Source organism: Zootoca vivipara, chromosome 5 (genome assembly GCF_963506605.1).
Source record: "Zootoca vivipara chromosome 5, rZooViv1.1, whole genome shotgun sequence".
Taxonomy (NCBI): domain Eukaryota; kingdom Metazoa; phylum Chordata; class Lepidosauria; order Squamata; family Lacertidae; genus Zootoca; species Zootoca vivipara.
This window is the reverse complement of record NC_083280.1, coordinates 63,619,476-63,641,064: the sequence shown is the minus strand read 5'-3', so window position 1 is coordinate 63,641,064 and position 21,589 is coordinate 63,619,476. Positions and strand designations below refer to the sequence as shown.

The window sequence follows — 21,589 nt, the reverse complement described above, 5'->3', positions numbered from 1 at the left end:
ACATTGATGAAAATGCCTCTTTTTCATTACTGAGAGTAATATGTAAAAAAAAAGCTTGTTATTGGCTGATGTGCCTTTAAATGTCACTATTACTTTAGGAAATATGTCACAATATCAGCCCCCTCATCTTCACTCCCTGTCTTTAAGTGTTTTTTAAGGTCAACAAGGAATGTGTATAAGGAGGACTAGGCTAAAAGCTATGTTAGGGAATGGACTTGGTTATTTTTTATTTCTATATGATAGTAGTGAGTTTTAATGAATTCCTCCAAAGCTCTGAATGCTGTCTTCGTTATAGAAGAGGTGAGAAGTTACATTAACCTGATTGCCATTTGGCAGGAATTGTGCAGCTGGTGGATTTTATTTACCGTAATGGAAACATTGGCTTCTGTGGGTGTCATATCTGAATTTGTCAGTTGCGGGAATTTCTGACATTTGAATCCTTCTGCTCTACCTTCTGCTATATTTTGCAACATACTGTTCATTACAGGCTTTATTACTCTGATTTAGGAATCATCCTTAACTGTGGATTGAAAGGTAAATAAATGTTAACTGTTCCATAATGTCAGCATTCAGAGGCCAATCAGCCAAAGCAGTACTTTATACAGTATACTGCTTCTTAACTCCAGTATAAATTGGGAAAGGCCCACAGCTTAAATGCAAAATGCACTATTCTGGTTGCTATCTGAGTGAAAAACTTGACTTTCTTATTTGTGGACCCTTTCCTCTTACTTCCAGTCCAGTATCTATGCCTCAAGACATTTGTATGCTACTTTTACTAAGCTCAGTGCACTTTACATTAAAATGAAAAGCAATACTTAAAATCTGATAGAACATAAAAGCACAAAAAATCACAACCTAATAATAAAAGTTAGACCACTCCAAAGCATGCTATTTCTCTTCTGTCTACTTCATGTAAAATAGTTTGCAAATCCCTCCAGAATGCCATCAAGACAGACTTTTTTTTAATTAAAAAAATCCATTTAGAAAGTTATTCCAGAATCTCAGAGTGATAACAAATGAAAGACTGGCTTTTAGCTGCTGATTTCACTTCCTGAGGAAATACAGAGCAGGACTTGATCTTTTATCTTTACACCATAATAGGGTTCAATACAGAGAGAGGTGGTCCCTATTGATGAATGCTGGATCCAGGCTGTGAATGATTTAAAACAGGGATAGGGAGCTTGTGGCCTTCCAGATAATGTCGGTCTCCCAACTCCCATCACCCCCTAGTCAACATGACCCATAATTGGGGTTGATGGAAGTTGTAGTCCAGATACAACTATAGGGTCACAGGTTAGCTTTCTCTGGTTTAAAGGTAAGTATCATGATATTGAATTAGGCTCAGAAGTTCTCAGGAAACTAGTACAGCTCCTGCAAAATTGATTATATGTTAATTGCCTACCCATGTTCATCAGGAAGTAAGCAGTGCTATTCTGTACTGGCTGTAGCTCATGAGTAATTTATGAGGGCAGCTGAACGTAGTACACATTGCATTACTTGATTTTCAAGGTGATAAAAACATGGGTCAGTGGGGTGAGATCTCATTGATTTAAATAGTTGCAAATTCTGACCAAGACTATACCTAGGCTCCAAACCACCTTAGATGATTATGTGCATAACCTCCCTCCAAAGCTTTAGGGTTATTTATTCACATCACTTCTGACTTGTCTGGATACAATTAGTTTGGCTGACCACATCCACACCTTCTATGTCACAGAGCAAGCCAGTCAGTAAATCACACAACTAGTTAACTCTTGGTTAGAGAATCGGTCTTCACAGATTTAGCTGAGTACTCCTTGTCTTAAGTCTCCTCTTCTCCAGGGCTTCTTGCAAGCAATTTGAGACTTTGCCTGTGTGCAGTCTGTCTGCTCTGCCCATTTTATTCCTCACTTGGTTCTGTGAGTTGGGAGGGAGAACTTGTTGCAGCAGGAGAGGGAGACACCCATGACTCTTCACCAGTCTGATTCATCTCTGCCTTTTGACCTCCCTTCTTCTACACTCCAGCTTCAGCTTCTGATTCTTGACTTCTTTCTGCCACAGACTCTCCCAACTCAGAGCCCTGTTACCCCTTCAGCTTCCAACACCTCAACTTCCCAGTTTTTTCCCTCTGACTACTTATCATTGTCCCACTACCATTCTTTTGGTTCTGATCCGCCTTCTTCCCTTGGTGGCTCCTCAATTGGTTCCTGCCAACACTTGGCTGTGACATTCTAGTCACTGGTTCAGAACTAAGCAACTCCTGGACTGGGTGGTATCAATACATGAATGATGTCTCACTTCAAAGTCCTGGATGGTATCTACCAATGGTTTCATATAGACGTTAAACAGCATTAGTGGTAGTGTGAGGCTTGTGGAACACAAGCCAGTGACTTTTATGCTCCACTGGTCTCTCCAATACTATACTAGGTCTCAGATCATGTCCACAATCTAAGCTAGGAAATCAGCTGGGCAGTTGGTGCACTGTTGAACTCCCAACCTGAATCTGAATTCCATCATAAACTCCACAGAGTCCGACTGCTGTCTGCACTGAATACCTATGCAACTCTCAAATATGACATCTGTGTATCATATTGGCTCTATTTCCTGCTGTTATTTTAAACCCTGCTACACCCCTAATTTTTAATTATTATTTCTTATTAATTTATCCTAATCCTCTGTTACTGGAGCAGTTGTTGCTATTACATACAGGCTTTCACTTCTACAGCTGCCTGACCGCTCAGTTTGATTCTCAGTTTGAGGTTGAATCCTGACAAGACAGAAGTGCTGTCTGTGGGGGACAGGAGGCGGGCAGGTGTGGAGGACTCCCTGGTCCTGAATGGGGTAACTGTGCCCCTGAAGGACCAAGTGCGCAGCCTGGGAGTCATTTTGGACTCACAGCTGTCCATGGAAGCGCAGGTCAATTCTGTGTCCAGGGCAGCTGTCTATCAGCTCCATCTGGTACGCAGGCTGAGACCCTACCTGCCTGCAGACTGTCTCGCTAGAGTGGTGCATGCTCTAGTTATCTCCCGCTTGGATTACTGCAATGCGCTCTACATGGGGCCACCTTTGAAGGTGACCCGGAAACTACAACTAATCCAGAATGCGGCAGCTAGACTGGTGACTGGGAGTGGCCGCCAAGACCACATAACACCGGTCTTGAAAGACCTACATTGGCTCCCAGTACGTTTCCGAGCACAATTCAAAGTGTTGGTGCTGACCTTTAAAGCCTTAAATGGCCTCGGTCCAGTATACCTGAAGGAGCGTCTCCACCCCCATCGTTCTGCCCGGACACAGGTCCAGTGCCGAGGGCCTTCTGGTGGTTCCCTCATTGCGAGAAGCCAAGTTGCAGGGAACCAGGCAGAGGGCCTTCTCGGTAGTGGTGCCCGCCCTGTGGAACGCCCTCCCATCTGATGTCAAAGAGAAACACAGCTGCCAGATTTTTAGAAGACATCTGAAGGCAGCCCTGTTTAGGGAGGCTTTTAATCTTTAATCAATTATTTTATTCTTCTGTTGGAAGCCGCCCAGAGTGGCTGGGGAAACCCAGCCAGAGGGGCAGGGTATAAATAATAAATTATTATTATTATTATTATTATTATTATTATTATTATTATTATTATTATTTATTATATTACAGTATGCCTGACTACAACTTTACCTCTGCTCTTTGGCATGGTATCTTCGGATTGCTATTTTTTCTTTTGCTTGTCTTGCCGATATCTGCTGTTTCATAGGTTAGCACAGTTCTCAATGAGGGACGAGGAAGTCTATACAGAGCAAGATGAACACCTTGATTTTTAGAAATGCAGTGTGCTGTAGCTGAGATCAAACTGGTTTGCATAAAACATCAATGTAAAATATTTAGTATACAAGTGAGGACTATGGACTTTGATAGTGTCAGTAGACAGTGGAATTTTACTGTGGTTTAACCCATGGTCAGTATGAGATTGATTGGAGAACATAAAAATATTTATGCAAGTAAGTTTATTTAGTTTTATTTACTTTTCTCTATTAAAATGCTTAAAAATATCCACTGTTCCATAAGGATGGATGTCCTCTGCACAGTTGCATGAGAATTGACTGTGTGGCAGAGAATTGACTGTGTGGACCCAAAATGCTTTTTGTAGACCTTGCTAACTATTTGGGGTGTGTGATTGTGATGGCTGAACATAGTGTTTAAATATGTGGTCTGATTTTGGCCTAGATACGTAATAATCCTTACGTATTCTCTAGTACTTATTTCGCCTTCCTCTAAGCCTTAATATTTCACATTCTTCTGTTACCTTTGTTAAAAAAAGTAAATAGCACGGTTCCCAAATTCTATGCTGTTATTTTTCCTTTTGAAGTTTCTTTACTTTTGTGGCAGTAACAGTAATGATGGAATAGCTTTGTAGTTTTATCAAATGAATTATTTAGAACAATCGTAATGTGATGCTGTTCTGCTCTAAATAGCTAATACACTTTGCATTTGTCTTCAGTGTTTCAGCCTGGTGGTTTAATTGCCAGGAGACACTGGGAACAAATCATTCAGCACTTTAGTTTTCAAAGTACAAGATACTTGGGTGAAAGAGGCGAGAATGATCCAGGAACTGAAAAGGGATGTTGTTAACAGGCTGATCTTGTATCTTTCTACTCAGAAATAAGTCTCACAGTTTTCAGTTTGGCTTGCTCTTGGGTAAGCGTGGATATAATTGCAGCACAAAAGCATTTTTATTTGGCAGGTTGAAGAAGGCATGCTGTTCCTTTTAGGCATATATTTTAAATATATATTTATATGCTTTACATGAAAGCCAAGAAACAAGAGACTGTATGCAAAGGCATGGCAGAACAAGAAGCTCTTGCAATGATGTCTGGTACCTGGAAAATGTGCAGGGATGGTTTTCTTATTTTTCTGTGCTTCTTTTCTTTTGTTCCTATCTTCTAGCTAGATCAATGACGGATCAGGAATAGAGTGTATGTAGCATGAACAAATACAGGAAATGCAATTATATTAAGTTCTGGATAAGGGTGTAGTCAGGTAAATAGCCCAGCATGAATGACTTCACCTTTCATGTGGGCTTGAATTAATTCAAGAATCGCAGACACTGAAGTAAACTGTTTTTGGCTTGTCATTGGGAGTGTGGTTGTGGCATTTTGAACCTGCTTGGTCAGTTCATTTTGGCTCTCTAGCATTCTATATTCATTGTAAAGCAATTCATCATGGATTTAAAGAGCTATAGGGATCTACTCTTGGCAGATGAAAATGATGTTATAAACTAGGCTTTACTGCATCATAACTGAAATAATGCTTTTAATTAGACAAACATATGTTGATTTTACATTGCACTTTTTAAATTACATAGCCAATATTATCAATTAGTAAAGGCTGACAGCAACTATATTAAGTATAGGCTTTGAAATATTATAAAATAGATATTAATAAACTGGATTAATTGTGACCATTATTAGGCCAACTTTTTATTGAAAGCACTCAGCTGTTCTACATTTGAAGGAAGTAAAATAGCTTTAGTCTATTGATTTCAGTGAACCTAAGTATGCCTTACTTGTTGTTGGACTGTGGACAATAAGTTTTTGATCTGGACCTTCTAGAGCTGAGCATTCTTGAGTTGCAGATGTATCTCCCCATTTTCTTTCTTAGGCTATTTGAACTGAGAGATGGCTTTAACTTTTACTGCTTTTTTTTAGGATTCAGCAAGCAACGCACAACAAAATGAGTCATCTTGCTATTAATAGAATAGCAAATGATATTATCAAATCACCTGAAGATAAACGAGAGTATCGTGGGCTAGAACTGGCAAATGGCATCAAGGCAATGGTTATCAGTGACCCCACTACAGACAAGTCTTCAGCTGCACTTGATGTACACATAGGTATATGATCGTCTATAATATATTGTACCTTGGTTTGCATTGTAATCTAGTTCAAATGAAATAACTTTCAAAAAAGGGTTTTCAACCTACATACTACACTGAGGCTGCAATCCTAGTTTTGCTTACTTGGAAGTTGACGTTATTTGGAAGTGCACAAAACCCCATTGAACTCCCAGGAAGATGTGTATAGGTTTGCAGTCTTACAGCACTGGCTAACCATTTCTACTCAGAAGTATGTCCTGTTGAATTCAGTGCAGCTTTTGCCCAGGTAAATGGAAGTAGGATTGTAGCCTTAGCCAGATTAGCCTCAGAAGTTAGGTTTGTCATAAAACCAAAGGTGCCAAGCCCGGGACTGAAAGATCCGGGATCAGTAGCACCACGGCACCGGAAGTTGCTTCTACGCACTTCCGGACATGCATAGAAGCGACTTCCGATGCCACTATGCCCATTTCCAAAATGTCCGCAGCGCCAGAAGTCACTTCTACGCACTTCTGGACATGCGTAGAAGCGACTTCTGGCGCTACGGACATTTTGGAAATGGGCACAGCGGCATCGGAAGTCGCTTCTACGCATGTCCGGAAGTGCGTAGAAGCGACTTCCGGTGCTGGCGCAGCACCAGAAGAACATGGCTGCCGGCAGGAGTTCCGTAATCCGGGGGGAATACAGGGTATTTTGCCATTCGGGAGACCTGTGGGAAACGGTAGGAAAATACGGGAGTTTCCCGGGGAAAATGGGGAACTTGGCAGCTATGCATAAAATTGGCTGTATAAATTACTTGTTCTAAAGCAGGTTTAAGTTTTTCAAGGATGAATAATGGAAGAACTCAATTTATATGCTCCATACCCTTCTGCGCTTAAGATCCCAGTGTGTCTGCTGGGGAATGCATGGAAGAAAATAGTTTAATTTCCTGGTATAAATTAATGGCATATGGAATGTCATAGAAAATTATTACTTGTGTAATATGTTTGGGAAGTCAGATAGTAGGCCTGAAAATGATGTATTTGCATGTTAAGCAAACATGAAATTAGAACATGGTTGTTACCTAGATGTTCTGATTTAAAAACAAAAAACAAAACAAAATGGTTACCGTGTTTCTCATATTATAAGACACGTCTTATATTTATTTTTTCCTCAAAAAACCCCACGGTGGCTTATTTTTGGGGGATGTCTTATTTTTTTAAGTGGGAGCTGGCAACAGTGCGCTGCGCAGAGCCCCGACCCATGGGGACCCAGTGAGAGCCGGCAGCATGCACCGCGCGAGACCCGGGGAGAGCCAGGAAGCAGACAATAAAAACAGCAAGGCTGCCCTCCCATTTGCGTGCTGCTGGGGAGCAAGGAGCACAGCCACGTTGGCAGAGCAGGAAGCAGCCGCGGAGGCGGCTGTGAGAGAAGCGGTGGCGGAGGGCCTGGCAAGAGGCGGCTGCACGGGAACCGCTTCGGGCAGCGCAGCGCAAAGAGCCTGGTGAGAGGCAGCTGCGGCTGCAGGTGAAGCCCATGATCTTCGTGGGCGACTAGGGGCGAGCGCTCTGAGCGCTGTGGCTGCGGCGAAGAGGCGCCCGATCAGCCCGCCTCTCAGCTGATCGTCGGGAAGCCCCTGCCCCAGTTTAAACAGAGAACTTTACGACACAGGCAGTTCCCAAAAAGGTTTTGCTATTTGGTTTTGCCTATGGGCGGCTATTTGTTTCCATTGCCTTTTGCACAACTCCAGTTGCATTTAGCCAACTCTGGGCAGTGCGCGCGAACTCCGACGGAAGATGCAAGGAGGATAGCAGTTAAGACGAAGGAGCGCGTTTCCTAGGAGGAAGCGGAGGAGAAGGGGCGGGGGTGGGAAAAGGCCTAAGAAGAAGAGAAGTGCACCGACCTGCCTCCGTAACCTACATGCACCCAGGTCGCCTCCTCCCACCCTGACCATCACCGTGCATCTCTTCCCCTCTGGCTTCTCACCGGCGCGGGTGGCGCAGCTGCACAGTCTCCATGGCCACCTGACTAAAGCCGCCACCACCTGACCGGGATGGCGAGGATGGGTGTGTGTGTGTGCGCGCGCTTTCCCGCTCTTCACGGCCGTTCCATCTCCGCCGCCCTCCTTCTGCTCTGCCCGCTCGCGCTGAGTCCCTCGGTCCCGCCTCCGCAAAACACAGTGAGGCGGCCGCAGGGGAAGCGCCAAGAGCGCCCAGGAGCATGGCTGCAGCGACAGTGATCCCAGCGGCTGCGGAGGTGGCTGTGGGCACGCGCCAAGCACCAAAGCTGTTGCCTCTTGCCGGCTCTTCCGAAGGTGCTTAAACGCCTTCCTTTCCTTGCCAGACCTGCCCCCCACTATGGCTTATTTTTGGGGTATGTCTTATATTTAATCAACTCGTGAAAAGCCTGCCATGTCTTATTTTTTAGGCCCGTCTTATAATATGAGAAACACGGTACATATGTAGGTCCTGCTTGATCAAATATCTTTTCTTTGTAGTTTGAAGTGCTTGGGGTGCTCACATAAACCACTTGCCTCTGATTTCCAGCTAACACCCTTCCTATAGCTTCTCTACAGTTTTATATTAAAGTTAGTATGAAGCAGCTGCATACTAGCAGGTGCATTCCAGTCTCGCTTTTCTGCAAAGGGAAATGGAGCTATATAATTTCCTAAATATTTGCAGTCATAATCAGTAAGATGATTTCTCTGACCCAGAGAAAAGTGTTAAAATGTTGATTGTTCTAGATGATTTGATTGCTTTATACTGAATTTGTATATCAGCTTTTAAAGTAAGATTCTATTTCTGCCCATTTCTCCTGTTCATAGGGTCATTATCTGATCCCCCTAACATTGCTGGGTTAAGCCATTTTTGTGAACATATGCTTTTTTTGGGAACTGAGAAATACCCAAAAGAAAATGAGTACAGCCAATTTCTCAGTGAACATGCAGGAAGTTCAAATGCTTTTACCAGTGGAGAACACACCAACTTTTATTTTGATGTATCACATGAACACTTGGAAGGTGCCCTGGACAGGTGAGCATATCTATTAATGATTAAATATAATGGTTTGGTTTTGTCTTTCCACCAAGCACAATTAACACGAGAGTCCTACCAGGTGGTAACATTATTTTGTGTATTTATTACTTCTGCTTTTTCATAATAATGACTTTAATACAATTGGAAAGACTAAATTACTGAAACAAAACTTTTAACATGTTGGGAATAACAGCAATCAAAGGAAACATATGGAATGAGTCCTTGCGGTAATATATCAAAATAGGTTTTTAGTGAGAAGAGATTCATCAACAGTATGGCGAGTGTCTTAAAAACTTCATATGGTTTAGCATTTTGCTGTTACTTTACATAGCCATGAAAGTGTTGCATAGGAACCTCACATATGTTTGTTCTATAAATATATTCTGCTTACACTCTCAGCATATGTTGCATATTTATCAGCTGACTCTCAAAGGCTCTTCTCTTTGTGGAATTTTATATTTGGTGAAAATAGGGATATTCAGGCTACTGCTGCACACTGTATATTTGGTTTTTCTTCAGAGTTAGCAAAATACCGTAACAGTGCAATCTCTGGTATGTCTACTCAGAAGTAAGTTGAATTTGGTGGGGCTTTCTCCCAGGTAATTTAGCATGATTCCCCCCCCCCAAGACAAAGTAATTAACAGGTTGCACAGCTTTCACTTATGTCATTATCTGTGTCCTTTTACTTTTTAAAAAACAAGTTCTTTGGTTCATGTTGAGGGCCAAGGAGAGGCTTAGTAACATTAGCGTTGGTGATTTTGGAAGGGTCCTCAGTACATCTGTGTAGAGCAGGTGTCAATAGCTCTTTCTTCACAGACACACAGAAGGCCTCTGCTAAGGAAACTTTCAGTGGCTAGTTCGTAAGACAACAGCAAGAAGAGGCAGATCTGAGGTAGCAAACAAGGCGGCTGATGGTATCTTGCTCATAGATTGTGTCCTGTCTGCTAAAAAGGTCATTATAGTAAATTGCACTAGATTAGAACATCCACTTTGTGATAAGAATACTTAGCAACAGAGTAGCTCCAGATGAACACATTTTTTAATTAAATTGTGGGCATCTGTCCAGAACTGGCTTCCCCAAACTAAGGCCCGCGGGGCAGATGCGGCCCGCAAGGCTCTTTTATGCGGCCCCTGGCGACCCCTGCCACCCACTGCTGCCACCCACTCTTAAAGGCGCAGCTGCCCACTTCCAGGTCGCCGGAGCCTCCGAAATAGCTTGTGCGCAAGTGTCATTTCCAGTGCACTTCCGGGCCGGAGGAGGCCCATGCGCATGCACACAAGCTATTTCCGGTGTTCTGGCAACCTGGAAGTGCGCCGGAAATCGTGTGTGTGCATGCGTATGGGCACGCACTCCCGCGCGCTCTGGCCCGCAGCGCAATTGGCGCTGGCGGCACCGGCCCTCGGTGAGGTAAGTTTGGGGGCCCCTGGTCCAGAACATTGAAGACAAAAGGCTCAGACCTGCTGGGCAAATCCTATCCTGAACTGGTGATAAATTGTGGTGTGCTTCTCCACACTGAACATGAATTTCATATGTTAAGCTATCAAAAATGTATTTGTCGACACATTGATTTGGGAAATCTCTGACTTTTTTTCTTGCAGGTTTGCTCAGTTTTTCTTGTGCCCTCTGTTTGATGAAAGCTGCAAAGACAGAGAAGTGAATGCTGTTGATTCTGAGCATGAGAAGAATTTAATGAACGATGCTTGGAGACTGTTTCAGCTGGAAAAGGCTACTGGAAATCCCAATCACCCCTTCAGTAAATTTGGAACAGGTATTAATCCTCCATTACATTTGTACATTATCTGCTTTCGATTGGGGAGTCCCTTTAAACTGTGCTTTGCTGTGAGGCTCCAAGGCATTAGGTAAAGGTTTTGGTAAAGATAATTCATTAATGTATGAAACATTATTTTTAAAAAAACCAAAAAAATTACTATCTAAAATGTATAAATTTTTGCTAGATCTAGACATGATTGATGAGGAAGTGAAAGAGACAATGATTAAATGGGCGCCAGACTTCGGCCACACAATATATTTAGAGCAATGGGAGAAACTTTGGCAGGAAGATAAAAGATTTACCGCCTGTAGTACAATGAAAGAAAATTTTAACACCAGTCAAATTAGCAAAAATCTATAAACTGAAATCCAACCTCTGTTGTAAATGCAACAAGGAAGCTGGAACAACAATGCAACAATGCATATGTAATGGAGCTACACCCTGATTAAGTACTTATGAGGAGAAATACATGAGGAGTTGAAAAAAATGCTTAAAATCCCACTAATGAAAAAACCAGAAGCTTACCTACTGGGCCTATTAGGGAAAGAAATACTGAAATCGAAAAAAAGAATTTTCGATGCGACCACCGCAGCTAGGATAGTAATAGCACCTAAATGGAAAGCTAAAGAACTACCAAGGAGGAATGAATTCTCAAATTAAATAATATTTAAAATTGGCTAAACAGCGTACGATAGCAGTCAAATCAAAAACTAAAAAATGAATGGCACTGCTTTGATGACTATATGGCAAAATACTGTTCCAAAAAAGACATGCTAATATGCTTTGACTAAGAATGTAAATGCATCAAAACAATAAATTATCAATGACATATGTACAGTGGCGGAGCTTCATGCTCTGGCACCGGGGGCGGGGCTGGCGTCTGTTCTGGGGGTGGGGCGCACCTCCCGGAGGGGCAGGGTGCACGTTCCAGGGCCGTGGCGTGCCTCCCGGGGGCACAACGCACGTTCCGGGGGCGGGGTGTGCCTCCTGGAGGGGCGTGACACGCGTTTTGGGGGTGGGGTGCATGTTTTGGGGTGGGCGCCCACGATGGCGCCTCTTGGAGCCCGCCGCTCGGGGCGGCCCACCCTCACCGCCCCTATCTTCCTACGCCCCTGCATATGTACGGTATGTATGTATATAGAGAAAATAAAAATAACCAGAATGCAATGATAAGGGTAAAATTGATTATAGAGAAGACGAGTAGCGGTGGAGCGAAGTTAAGCAGGCTGGTGGGTTCATTTTTTTTGTTTGTTCTTTTTTCATTTTTTTGATATTGTATAATGATTTAATGTATAATGATTTAATGTTTCTTTTCTGTTATGTATTATTTCTCTTTTTCCTATTAAATTGTATGACGAAAAATCTATTTTTTTTTATAAAAAGAACGTGTTAAAATAAAAACATGTTGTATGGAAATTATTTGATGATGTAGCCTTCACACATGGTGGTTTACTGCATTTGATTCACCTTTAAAAGCAACTGAGAATGTGTCACATTTATTTAACAGAATTTATATACCAGTTGATAATTACCAAGCCTATAAAGTGGCTTACAAGAAGTATTAAAATTACCAATAAAAAGCAGTTTAAGAATAAATGCTGTAATTAAAAACATTTAAAGGATAATTAAAATTAACAGACTGAAGAGAGATTATAACATGTCAACATCTACATGGATGGGCTTGCGTAAACAAAAATGTTTTAAGCAGGTCATAAGAGTACATAGGTAGAGAGTTTCAAGGTGCGAGTGCTGCCACACTAGAAGAAATATTTCTTTATAAGTGTGGAAAGAGTATTATATAGCTGTACTGGTAGAAGAAACCTCTCCCAGCACTGCTTCTTAAACCAGAAAACAAAGCAATTCCTGATAAATTTTCCAGAAAGGTATTGTGGCTGATGAATCAGTGGGTTTCACTTCCCCTGACTCTTTTTCAGCATAGATCACCCACCCTTCTGATTCAAATGTGCTTTGAATCTGTGATAGCAGAGGGTTTAAGTCTGGTTACGTGAGAGCAGCATGCAAGCTCTCACTCCTAAGGTTTTATTCCGTCCGTTTTTACTACAGCAGTATTCCCTCTGGTGAACGTATTAGGTTTAAAATGGTGGTACCAAGCATACCTGCCAAGTCCCGGACTGCAGAATCCGGGACTGGCAGCCGCGTGACCCCGGAAGTTGCATAGACGCAACTTCCAGTGTCGCTTTGCCCATCTATGGGCACCAAAAATGGCCGCCGCTGACACGTCGCGTCTACGCACTTCTGGACATGTGTTGACGCGACTTTCGAAGCCGGTGCCGGCCATTTTCGGTGCTCATAGATGGGCAAATCAGGGGAAAAAAATGGCCACCAGCAGGAGAATATAAGGAAGAATAACGGGAGACGAAGTGATACGGGGGACCGCCGGGAAAAGGTAGGAAACAACGGGGGTTTTCCAGGGAAAACAGGGTACTTGGCAGCTATGGTACCAAGATCCCTTTCTGATAATGGTCACTTTCTGTCTTAAACATGAGTTCAAAAACTCTATTTTCAAATGTAGTTGCAGTCTTTAAATTAAAAAAAGAAAACAGAAGCTTAAAGAAGTATAGCAGCACCAGATACTCTGCCATGTGTGCTACCGGAAGCCAGTGCAAGGACTCCCATTGGTGCAACAGGGCTTTCCTCCCCCTCCACAACCCCCAAATCTGCTCTGGAAGGTCAGGATAACAGGCCATGGGGAGGGGAGAGGGGGGATCATTCTGTCTGGCAAGCAATCAGGAAAGTGCAATGTTTAATTATTCTGTAAGTGGTAATTCACAATGAAAGTGTGCAGAGACCTGAAGTACTGTGCATTCATCATAATTTGAATAAGAGCATTTGTTTATGTATCTTGAATAGATTTTCTTATTCGTGCTTGTCTATATTCATTGCTACTACGTATTTGTGAATTGAGCTGATGATTCTGTAAATCCCTGTTCTCGTTATTTTTAGAACATTATCTTCACCTCACTTATTTTACGATTTCTTGCATTAAGCTTGTTTTCATAACTACATTTCGTCAGCTCAGAATGCTGTGTTTTAGCTTTATTTTGCATAGCAGCAATGTTAGAGTCAGGTTACTGGAAACTAGAAACTCCAGTCTTGATTTTCCTTTTTTACTGCCGGAAAAAGTGAAGTAATTTAGTAAATTATTATTGATTAATAAAAACTGGGAGATAGACACTGGCAGGCAGCCCATTTGAAGTTGTCACATGATGTCAAGTGACTGCCATCCACCCTGACTTAAACCACAGTTTCCTAAATCAGGTACTGTATCATGGCGAAACTGTTTTAATTATCCCGAAAGTCTTATCTAAGGCCAAGGGTGGAAGGAGGAAGCGCTTGAGCTAACTGCTCATTTCTACTTCAACAAACCATGCTTTGTTGACTCAAGAACACTATATCTGATGCTGGCCTGAACATGTCCATGAACTATGAGGAGTACACTGCATTCGTTGTTAGGCACAACACTAATTGTATTATTAACATATACCTGTGTTTCTGCTCTACACAACCTTTATATTATGAATACCAGAATAGGATTTGCCTGTTATCTTATTAAGGAAAACCCAGAAAATTAGTGAAAATGTATAAAAAAGGGTCTAATTTATTCTGGAGGTGCCACGAGGTGGAGGAAACCCTGATCCATATGTGGTGGTCATGTAAATATGCTCGAGAGTATTGGGAAATGATCCGCACAGAATTAAATCGGATTCTAAAACTCACATTTCTGAAAAGACCAGGGGCCTTTCTATTAGGGATAATAGGTGATGATGTTCCAAAAAAGGCACTCAATATTTTTCTGTACACAACCGCTGCAGCTAGAACAGTACATGCGAAACAATGGAAAGAAGAAGAGATACCCACAATGGAAATTTGGCAAAACAGATTGATAGAATACATAGCATTAGTAACCATGACTGTAAAACTAAAGAATAAGGGTGAAATAAAGATAAGAGTGGAGGTGTTTTGGATATTATTTTAGAGGGTATAATATGCAATTTAACTTACAAGTAGGAGTTGATCTATGAGCAGCAGATAACATCAAAAGAGGAAGACTTGAAATGATAATGGGTGAAATATCAGGATATGCAGCAGATCAAGATTTCCCTAGAATATCACAGTGAGATTGATTGAGAAGTCTTAGGAAAAGAGATAAGTGATGGATACTGTACGATGTGTGTATAAAAGCTGTTAAAATTGCATAAATAATAGTTTAGAAAAAGGATTTGCAGACGCAATCCCTTGAGAACACAACTCTAGATTTCAATTCTCCTAACTCCAAGCTTATTCAAGCTGAGCCGCAAATGGTCTTGCTGAAATCACGAAAGCAGGAAATTTGATAAACATCTTGCACTCAATAGAAGTACCATCACATGATAGAAATATAACTTGGAACTGCATGCACAATGCTCATCATTTGTTGTTGTAAGAATAAAGTGAGGAGGTGCGGAGAACCGTGTATGCCACCTGAGCTCATTGGAGGAAATGAAGAGTATAAACGTAGTAGTAAAATAAAACAATTCAGATGCTGTACTCTGAGGAATGTGTGCAGTATCACCTCTTGTGATTGCAGGGATTAACAGTTTTTACAGAACTGAGCACATTTACCCAGTCATGGCTCTTATTGTAACACACCCTTCTTTTCATTTATGTACTGTAGGAAGCAAATTCACTTTGGAAACTAGACCAAACCAAGAAGGAATAGATGTAAGACAAGAGTTATTGAAGTTTCACTCCACTTACTATTCATCAAATTTAATGGCTGTTTGTGTTCTAGGACGAGGTAAGAATGCCATACATTTTGGAAGCTACTTTTAATATATAATCAATTTACAATGGATTAGCACTGGAACTTAACTCTGTGTCTGTGTGTGTCTCTGTGTAAAGAATGCAACCACACTCCAAACACTAAACCACAGGTCTACCTTAAATCTGCAGCATTTATAATATCTACACTTATTAATTTGTAGGATGACTTTTAAAAAAAATTATAGGAAGGGATGTATGTACTCTGCAAATTTGTAGTAGAAGTAAAAGATTGTGTGTCTGCTGCAGAATTTGTCATTCTGAAAATGTCTGTTTTTATATAATGTATTGTTTCTAGCCCTAGTATTTTCTTATAGATGAATTTTGAAATATAAACATCCAGTGATGTTCCAGAACTCAGAACATGGAGGGCAGGCTTCAATGACAATCATTTCCTAGCATGCTCCAATCTCCATATCTTTCTTTGTCTCACTGCTATCTGCCTCCCAGTCTAGACTCCATAGTTTTAATTCCTTAGGAAGATACTTACTGTACACAGAATACATTGTGCTGCGTCAAAAGTACACAGACAGGTTGTATTCTGGGCACAGAATTTTTATACTGAAGAATGGGTAAAATGCATTCAGATTTTAGATACTGTACTGACTTTTCTTAAGACTGTGCTTATCGAGCCTTTCTCTAAAAGGAGCAATCAAGGATATTATCTGTGAAACTTTTGACTATGTGTAACTTTCTTTTCCTCCCAAATATATGCATACAGAATCTTTAGATGACCTAACAAGTTTGGTAGTGAAGCTATTCTCTGAAGTAGAGAACAAAAACGTTCCATTACCAGAATTCCCTGAACATCCTTTCCAGGAAGAACATCTCAGGGTGGGTTTGTTGCATTGTGACTTCTTTTAAAATAAGTTTTATGTTATGTATTTGTTAAGATGCCTTTAAGCAAGGCCAGAAAACTACTGTGATAAGTTGAGTAGCATCGTAGCACATCAGAATTACTGGTACAGCAAGACAAATGTGTGTTGACTGTAAAAGGTGTGGGTGTAGGTGTAATTGGTCCCTTCCTGAAACTTCACTAATTGTTCTGATAGAAAATGCAGTTGAGCAATATTAATTTTATGTTATTGCCTACGCATGAAATGGGCATGTGTGTAATGAACTGTGGGTGGTGGATTTGAGAAGAAAAGTAGTGTTGTAAAGGCAAAATATTGGATTCAGTTTAAATCAGATTTCTTTTGCTTTTTTGTTTGTTTCACAGCAACTTTACCAAGTGGTACCTATCAAAGACATTAGAAATCTTTACGTCACCTTTCCAATACCAGATCTCCAGAAGTACTATAAATCAAACCCTGGCCATTATCTTGGCCATCTTATTGGTCATGAAGGTCCAGGAAGTCTTCTATCAGAACTCAAAGCTAAAGGTAAGGTGTGCAGTGAGTTGACATTGAAGCCTGAAAATTAGGAGTGAAGTAAACAAAATCTAAGTTTCAGTTGTAATGATATTTCAAACAATCTCGCATTATATTACTGATGCTCTTTTTGGTTTTTCCTATCAATGGCTCAGTACTTCTGATATGAACGATTATAAGGGATCTCATTTGTATGCAGTGTATCTCCCCTCACCAGTATTCCATCAACAGGATGACTGTTTGTGATACCCAGGGCATGTTTACCAATGTGTAGCATATGTCCCCCTTGCCCTCAAAATGCCTCTTTTGGAGGCCTGCACCACCTCCACCTCCACCTCCACCTCCACCACTGAGCTGGGGATGGGGACTTGGAGTGACATAGCCTAGCTGCATTGGGAATCTGCTGAATTCTAAGCTGCTCATTGCAGAAGATCTTTACAAGGGATTGCCCCCAATGCACTTAGATTTTGTGTGCATGCAATGTCTTTCTGTCATTTGGTTCTTTCATAGTATTTATTTAATTTCATAGATGTTAACCAAAGACATATACCTTCTAATTTTGTGTGTGTACATGAACAACATAACTAAGACAAAATAAACTATTGTGTGAGAGTTTTAAATATACTCTATTTCACAGGCTGGGTAAATACCCTGGTTGGAGGACAAAAAGAAGGTGCTAGAGGTTTCATGTTTTTCATCATTAATGTTGACCTTACAGAAGAAGGACTTTGTAAGTGGATCCCTTCTTTTATTCTGTTGAGTTTGGATATGGAGCACATTGATCTAAGTGGGCTTCTCTAAGTAGACTTTTTGCATCTCCCAAAGTGAGCAATAATCTGATGGAAATCCATACTATAATAGCTAGGTCAGGGACAAATGAATTGGCTTCAAACTACGGTAACTTCCCCATCACATGCAAAAATGTAGAGTTAAGAACAACCTCATTGCCAAAACATTTGTAATTTTAAGATTGTAGGTGGGCTTTTTTTAAGAGGGTTGAACAAAAGACCTATGTGCTCATTCTTAATTCTACAGATTTGAAAATTATTTTCCTGCATCTGAATACTGCTAGTGTTCACCCAAATATGAGGAAAGTTCTTAGCCCATCTAATTTTGTTGAAATTATCAGGAAGCTAGTTGGAGGATTCCTAATTGCATATTACGGCAAATTATGGCTTGGCACAAGAAGCAAATGTGGGTTCTCAGAGATAAGATAGTGGCTGTTTTGCTTTTCCTCTAGTTCTACTCCTACTACATGGTGTGCCTTAGCATTACATCTGAACCTGGGCTTATGCTTTATTTTGCTCAAAACAAGCCATGACTTTGGGCAAGGTTTGTTCTATGGTTTTGCTGCTCGTAGTTTGTGCAGGGAAAATAAAACATGAACCTGGGTTCAGACATAAAGCTAAGCTATTATGTTTGGACATAATGCTAAGATTAAAGCAGCATAGCAGCAGCAGGATCAGAGGAGGAACAAAGTGGCCACAATCTTCTATCTTTGGTTGCTCACACTGAACCATGGTTTGGTTTTGTGCTACGTGCAAATTGGGCCACTGTTAAGATCAGGGGTTGGCAAGGTTTACCTCACCTGGGCTGGTTCACTCCAGTGGAGATCCCTCTGTGGGCTGGATTGGACATGAGCGTGTGCACCCAGAATTTCCGGTGTCTGCGTCTGTGCAGAAGCATTTTCCAGCATCTGCGCAGATGCGATTTTCGGCATTTTCTGACACCGCAGAAGTGAGTCCCCGCGCTGCGCTGCACTGGTTTAGCACAGCACGGGGATTTGCCGAGCAGGCAAGATCATAACTGATCAGCAAGTTTATATCTCTGGAAATTATTTGTATAGCAAGGTATTATGTGCATGTTGTTTGCTTGATACTCTATATTCTTTTACATTAGTCAAATAGATGTGTGAATACTGCATGCATTCGGTTTGTGCAACTTTGTATTAGTTTAGCCTCTGTCAGACTGAGCTGCTAGTTTTAAGTATAAGGACTGAACTAGAAGATCGATGATCAGCAATGCAGTCCCAACCATATGTACTCAGCAGTAAGTCCTGCTGAATTTGATGGAGCTTACTGTCAGTTAAGTGGGGTTAGAATAGCAGCCCTAAATGGCTCACCCACTGAAGCAAATAAATTGGGGAAGGGCATAGGAGAAAAGGGTTTCAAACATCCCAGTCTTCAAAGTGCATGCATGGAGCTGCTGATTCGTTTTTTAAAAGCCTTGTACATGCGCACAGGAGATCTAATCGCAGATCTCTTGAGTCATGTCTAGTCTTGTCCCCAAGAAAACTAAAAATGTTAACTTTGTGTTTCCCTGAGAAATTGCTTATGCATGCAATATTTTATCTTTTTCTTAAAAGTACACGTGGAAGATATTATCTTGCACATGTTTCAGTATATACAAAAACTACGTACAGAAGGACCTCAAGAGTGGGTTTTCCAAGAATGTAAGGTATGATAATTGCAACGTATTTGGGGGTTTCTTTCAAGTAGTTTTAGAGATTCACACTGGATCTTCTCTTATTTTAGATACCTTAATTAGAAATAGATTGTGTCTGGTAAATTTTCTTGTTCTTAAAATTAATTTATGAACATATGAATAAACAAACACATGAGCTACCTAAAATAATGCTATATCTAATAATCCATAACCTTATAAACATAAAGTCATCTTGTAAAAGATTAAAATTATTATAACTTCCATTTTCTTTAAATCTGCTTAGTTAAGTTTCTAATGTTCTTGAATGCAATCAATTAGTTTCTAATGCTTTTGAATGCAATTTATTACATACATTGTTTACTTTGCCCTAAATACTTTGTAATAACTTAAACCGGTTTTCACTTACTTTCTTATGTTTGACTGCATTGAGTGCATTTATTGTTTGCTATAAATAAATTGCAAATAAAATTTATGTCCAAGCTTCATTTCCCATTATCATTTAAAAATACCATTCTGACTGATCGCTTACAATATGGTGAGTGGCATTGCAGAATAACTTAATTTTATTTCTTGTTTTAGGATTTGAATGCTGTAGCCTTCAGGTTTAAAGATAAGGAAAGACCCCGGGGTTATACATCAAAAGTTGCAGGGATTCTTCATGTAAGTCATGAAATTGGACTGAATTTAATACTGAAATATTTCTTAACATTTCTGAAATGTGTGAAAAGTTGGGCATCAATGTCATTAGGTTGGGGTAAAGCACAAAAAAATCTGCATGTATAATGAACAAGATGAGTATTGCAGGCCAAAACATTTTGATATGGCACAAAGTTACCACTATAAAGTGGTAGTGACAGCTATTTGTCTCCTTACTTAATATCTCCATGGAAAGACTAGATACCAAGTGTGGACTGGGACCCCAACTGGTGCTGGATATAACTGAATAATTTGCACTGTTTCCTTCCAAGCATAACTGAACTGATTACCTGTATAGTGATTAATCAGTATGACTTTTACAATGCACAAACATGCTTACTGGTTAAATGATCTTTCCTGTACCAGGCATTCTTAGGGCCTGGTCCTAAACATATGGTATTCTCTTATTTATCTGTAGACCTGTTGGGTTTTAGTGTCTTCACATCTAAAGAGCCTTGGTGACTAAGATCAAAGGCAGACTCACCAAAGGTTCCAGTTTGCAAAACAACCTTGGAGACATCTTTGCTTCTACACACTTTTTTATTTCCAGAATGAATTCATAAGTACTGAATTCTATGCTTTTTGTTTTGGGGGGGTGGGGTGGGGAGAAGATATCTTTCTGTTAGAATTTCTGAAAGTAGGTTTTTTAAAGATACTGCTACATGAACATGTTTATGTTGCTTTCATTCACTTTGAAAACATCCTCCAGGGGTCAGCATTTGCTTCTTTTTATCCCTTGTCAACAACGTAGTACGAATAGCTTTTATTTTATTAGCTGTGTACCTAAATGACAGTGATTCTTTCTTACTATGTGTGACACCTACCATTAGTCATAAGTCTGAGAAGATCTATTGGTTTCAGTGAGTCTACTCAAAGTGTTACTTAGAGTGATAGCCAACTATCTTAGTAGCTATATTTTATCACTTTAGTATTATGCATAATGCCTCGGTTTAAACTAAAAACATCACATTTTTATTTATTGTAGTACTATCCTATAGAAGAAGTTCTTGCTGCAGAATATTTACTTGAAGAATTTAGGCCTGATTTAATAGAAATGGTATTGGATAAGTTAAGACCTGAAAATGTCCGGTAAGCTATATTGCCACATCCAATATTTTGTATAGATTGAGATGGAAATATTTTGCAGGTTAAAACTGTTAATAGATTGTACTTTTAAATCCAAAATAACTTTACACGTGCAAAACTCCTTGAATGAAATATTTAAGTTTTCCTATTTTATACAAAGAAAAATATTTAGCACAGCATAGTAGGAGGGAAGAACAATGCATAATAACTTTAAGAACTGATATGTGCCTTTGTCATATTTACGTAACCAATGTGCAGTTCTTTTGAATACAATGTTGATAGACTTCATTGAAACTTCACACCCATGTCACTGACTCTTCTGGATGCTTTCACACTAGGGCTCAATTGAAACAATCCTCCAACCCATAGGTGAAGAAACAAAAGGAACAGCAGGCATGTTCTTCCTGTCTAGCACGATGCTTTTCTTTCTGTTTTCTATTTATTGCAACTATAGTTTGCTACGTTCGCAAACTGGTCAGTGCTTGCCCTTGAAATCAGAATCTGAAAATGTGATTTGAATTAGGTATCTGATTCTGGTTGTGGCAGGGTGAGGGGCGTAG

The 21,589-nt window shown here is 40.5% G+C and overlaps 1 protein-coding gene across 6 annotated transcripts in view; it reads left to right on the top strand.

Annotated features, from left to right (window-relative positions):
- IDE (insulin degrading enzyme) overlaps positions 1–21,589 on the top strand; it is a 57,176-nt gene that overhangs the window by 9,054 nt on the left and 26,533 nt on the right. For all 6 annotated transcript variants that reach the window (XM_035138745.2, XM_035138746.2, XM_060274849.1 and 3 more), the window contains exons 2-11: positions 5,662–5,846; positions 8,629–8,836; positions 10,439–10,608; positions 15,287–15,409; positions 16,154–16,266; positions 16,652–16,814; positions 17,440–17,532; positions 19,168–19,259; positions 19,827–19,907; positions 20,929–21,032. In XM_035138745.2, coding sequence (XP_034994636.1) covers positions 5,687–5,846; positions 8,629–8,836; positions 10,439–10,608; positions 15,287–15,409; positions 16,154–16,266; positions 16,652–16,814; positions 17,440–17,532; positions 19,168–19,259; positions 19,827–19,907; positions 20,929–21,032 — 1,307 coding nt within the window. In that variant the 5' untranslated portion in view covers positions 5,662–5,686. The remainder of the gene's footprint in view (positions 1–5,661; positions 5,847–8,628; positions 8,837–10,438; positions 10,609–15,286; positions 15,410–16,153; positions 16,267–16,651; positions 16,815–17,439; positions 17,533–19,167; positions 19,260–19,826; positions 19,908–20,928; positions 21,033–21,589) is intronic.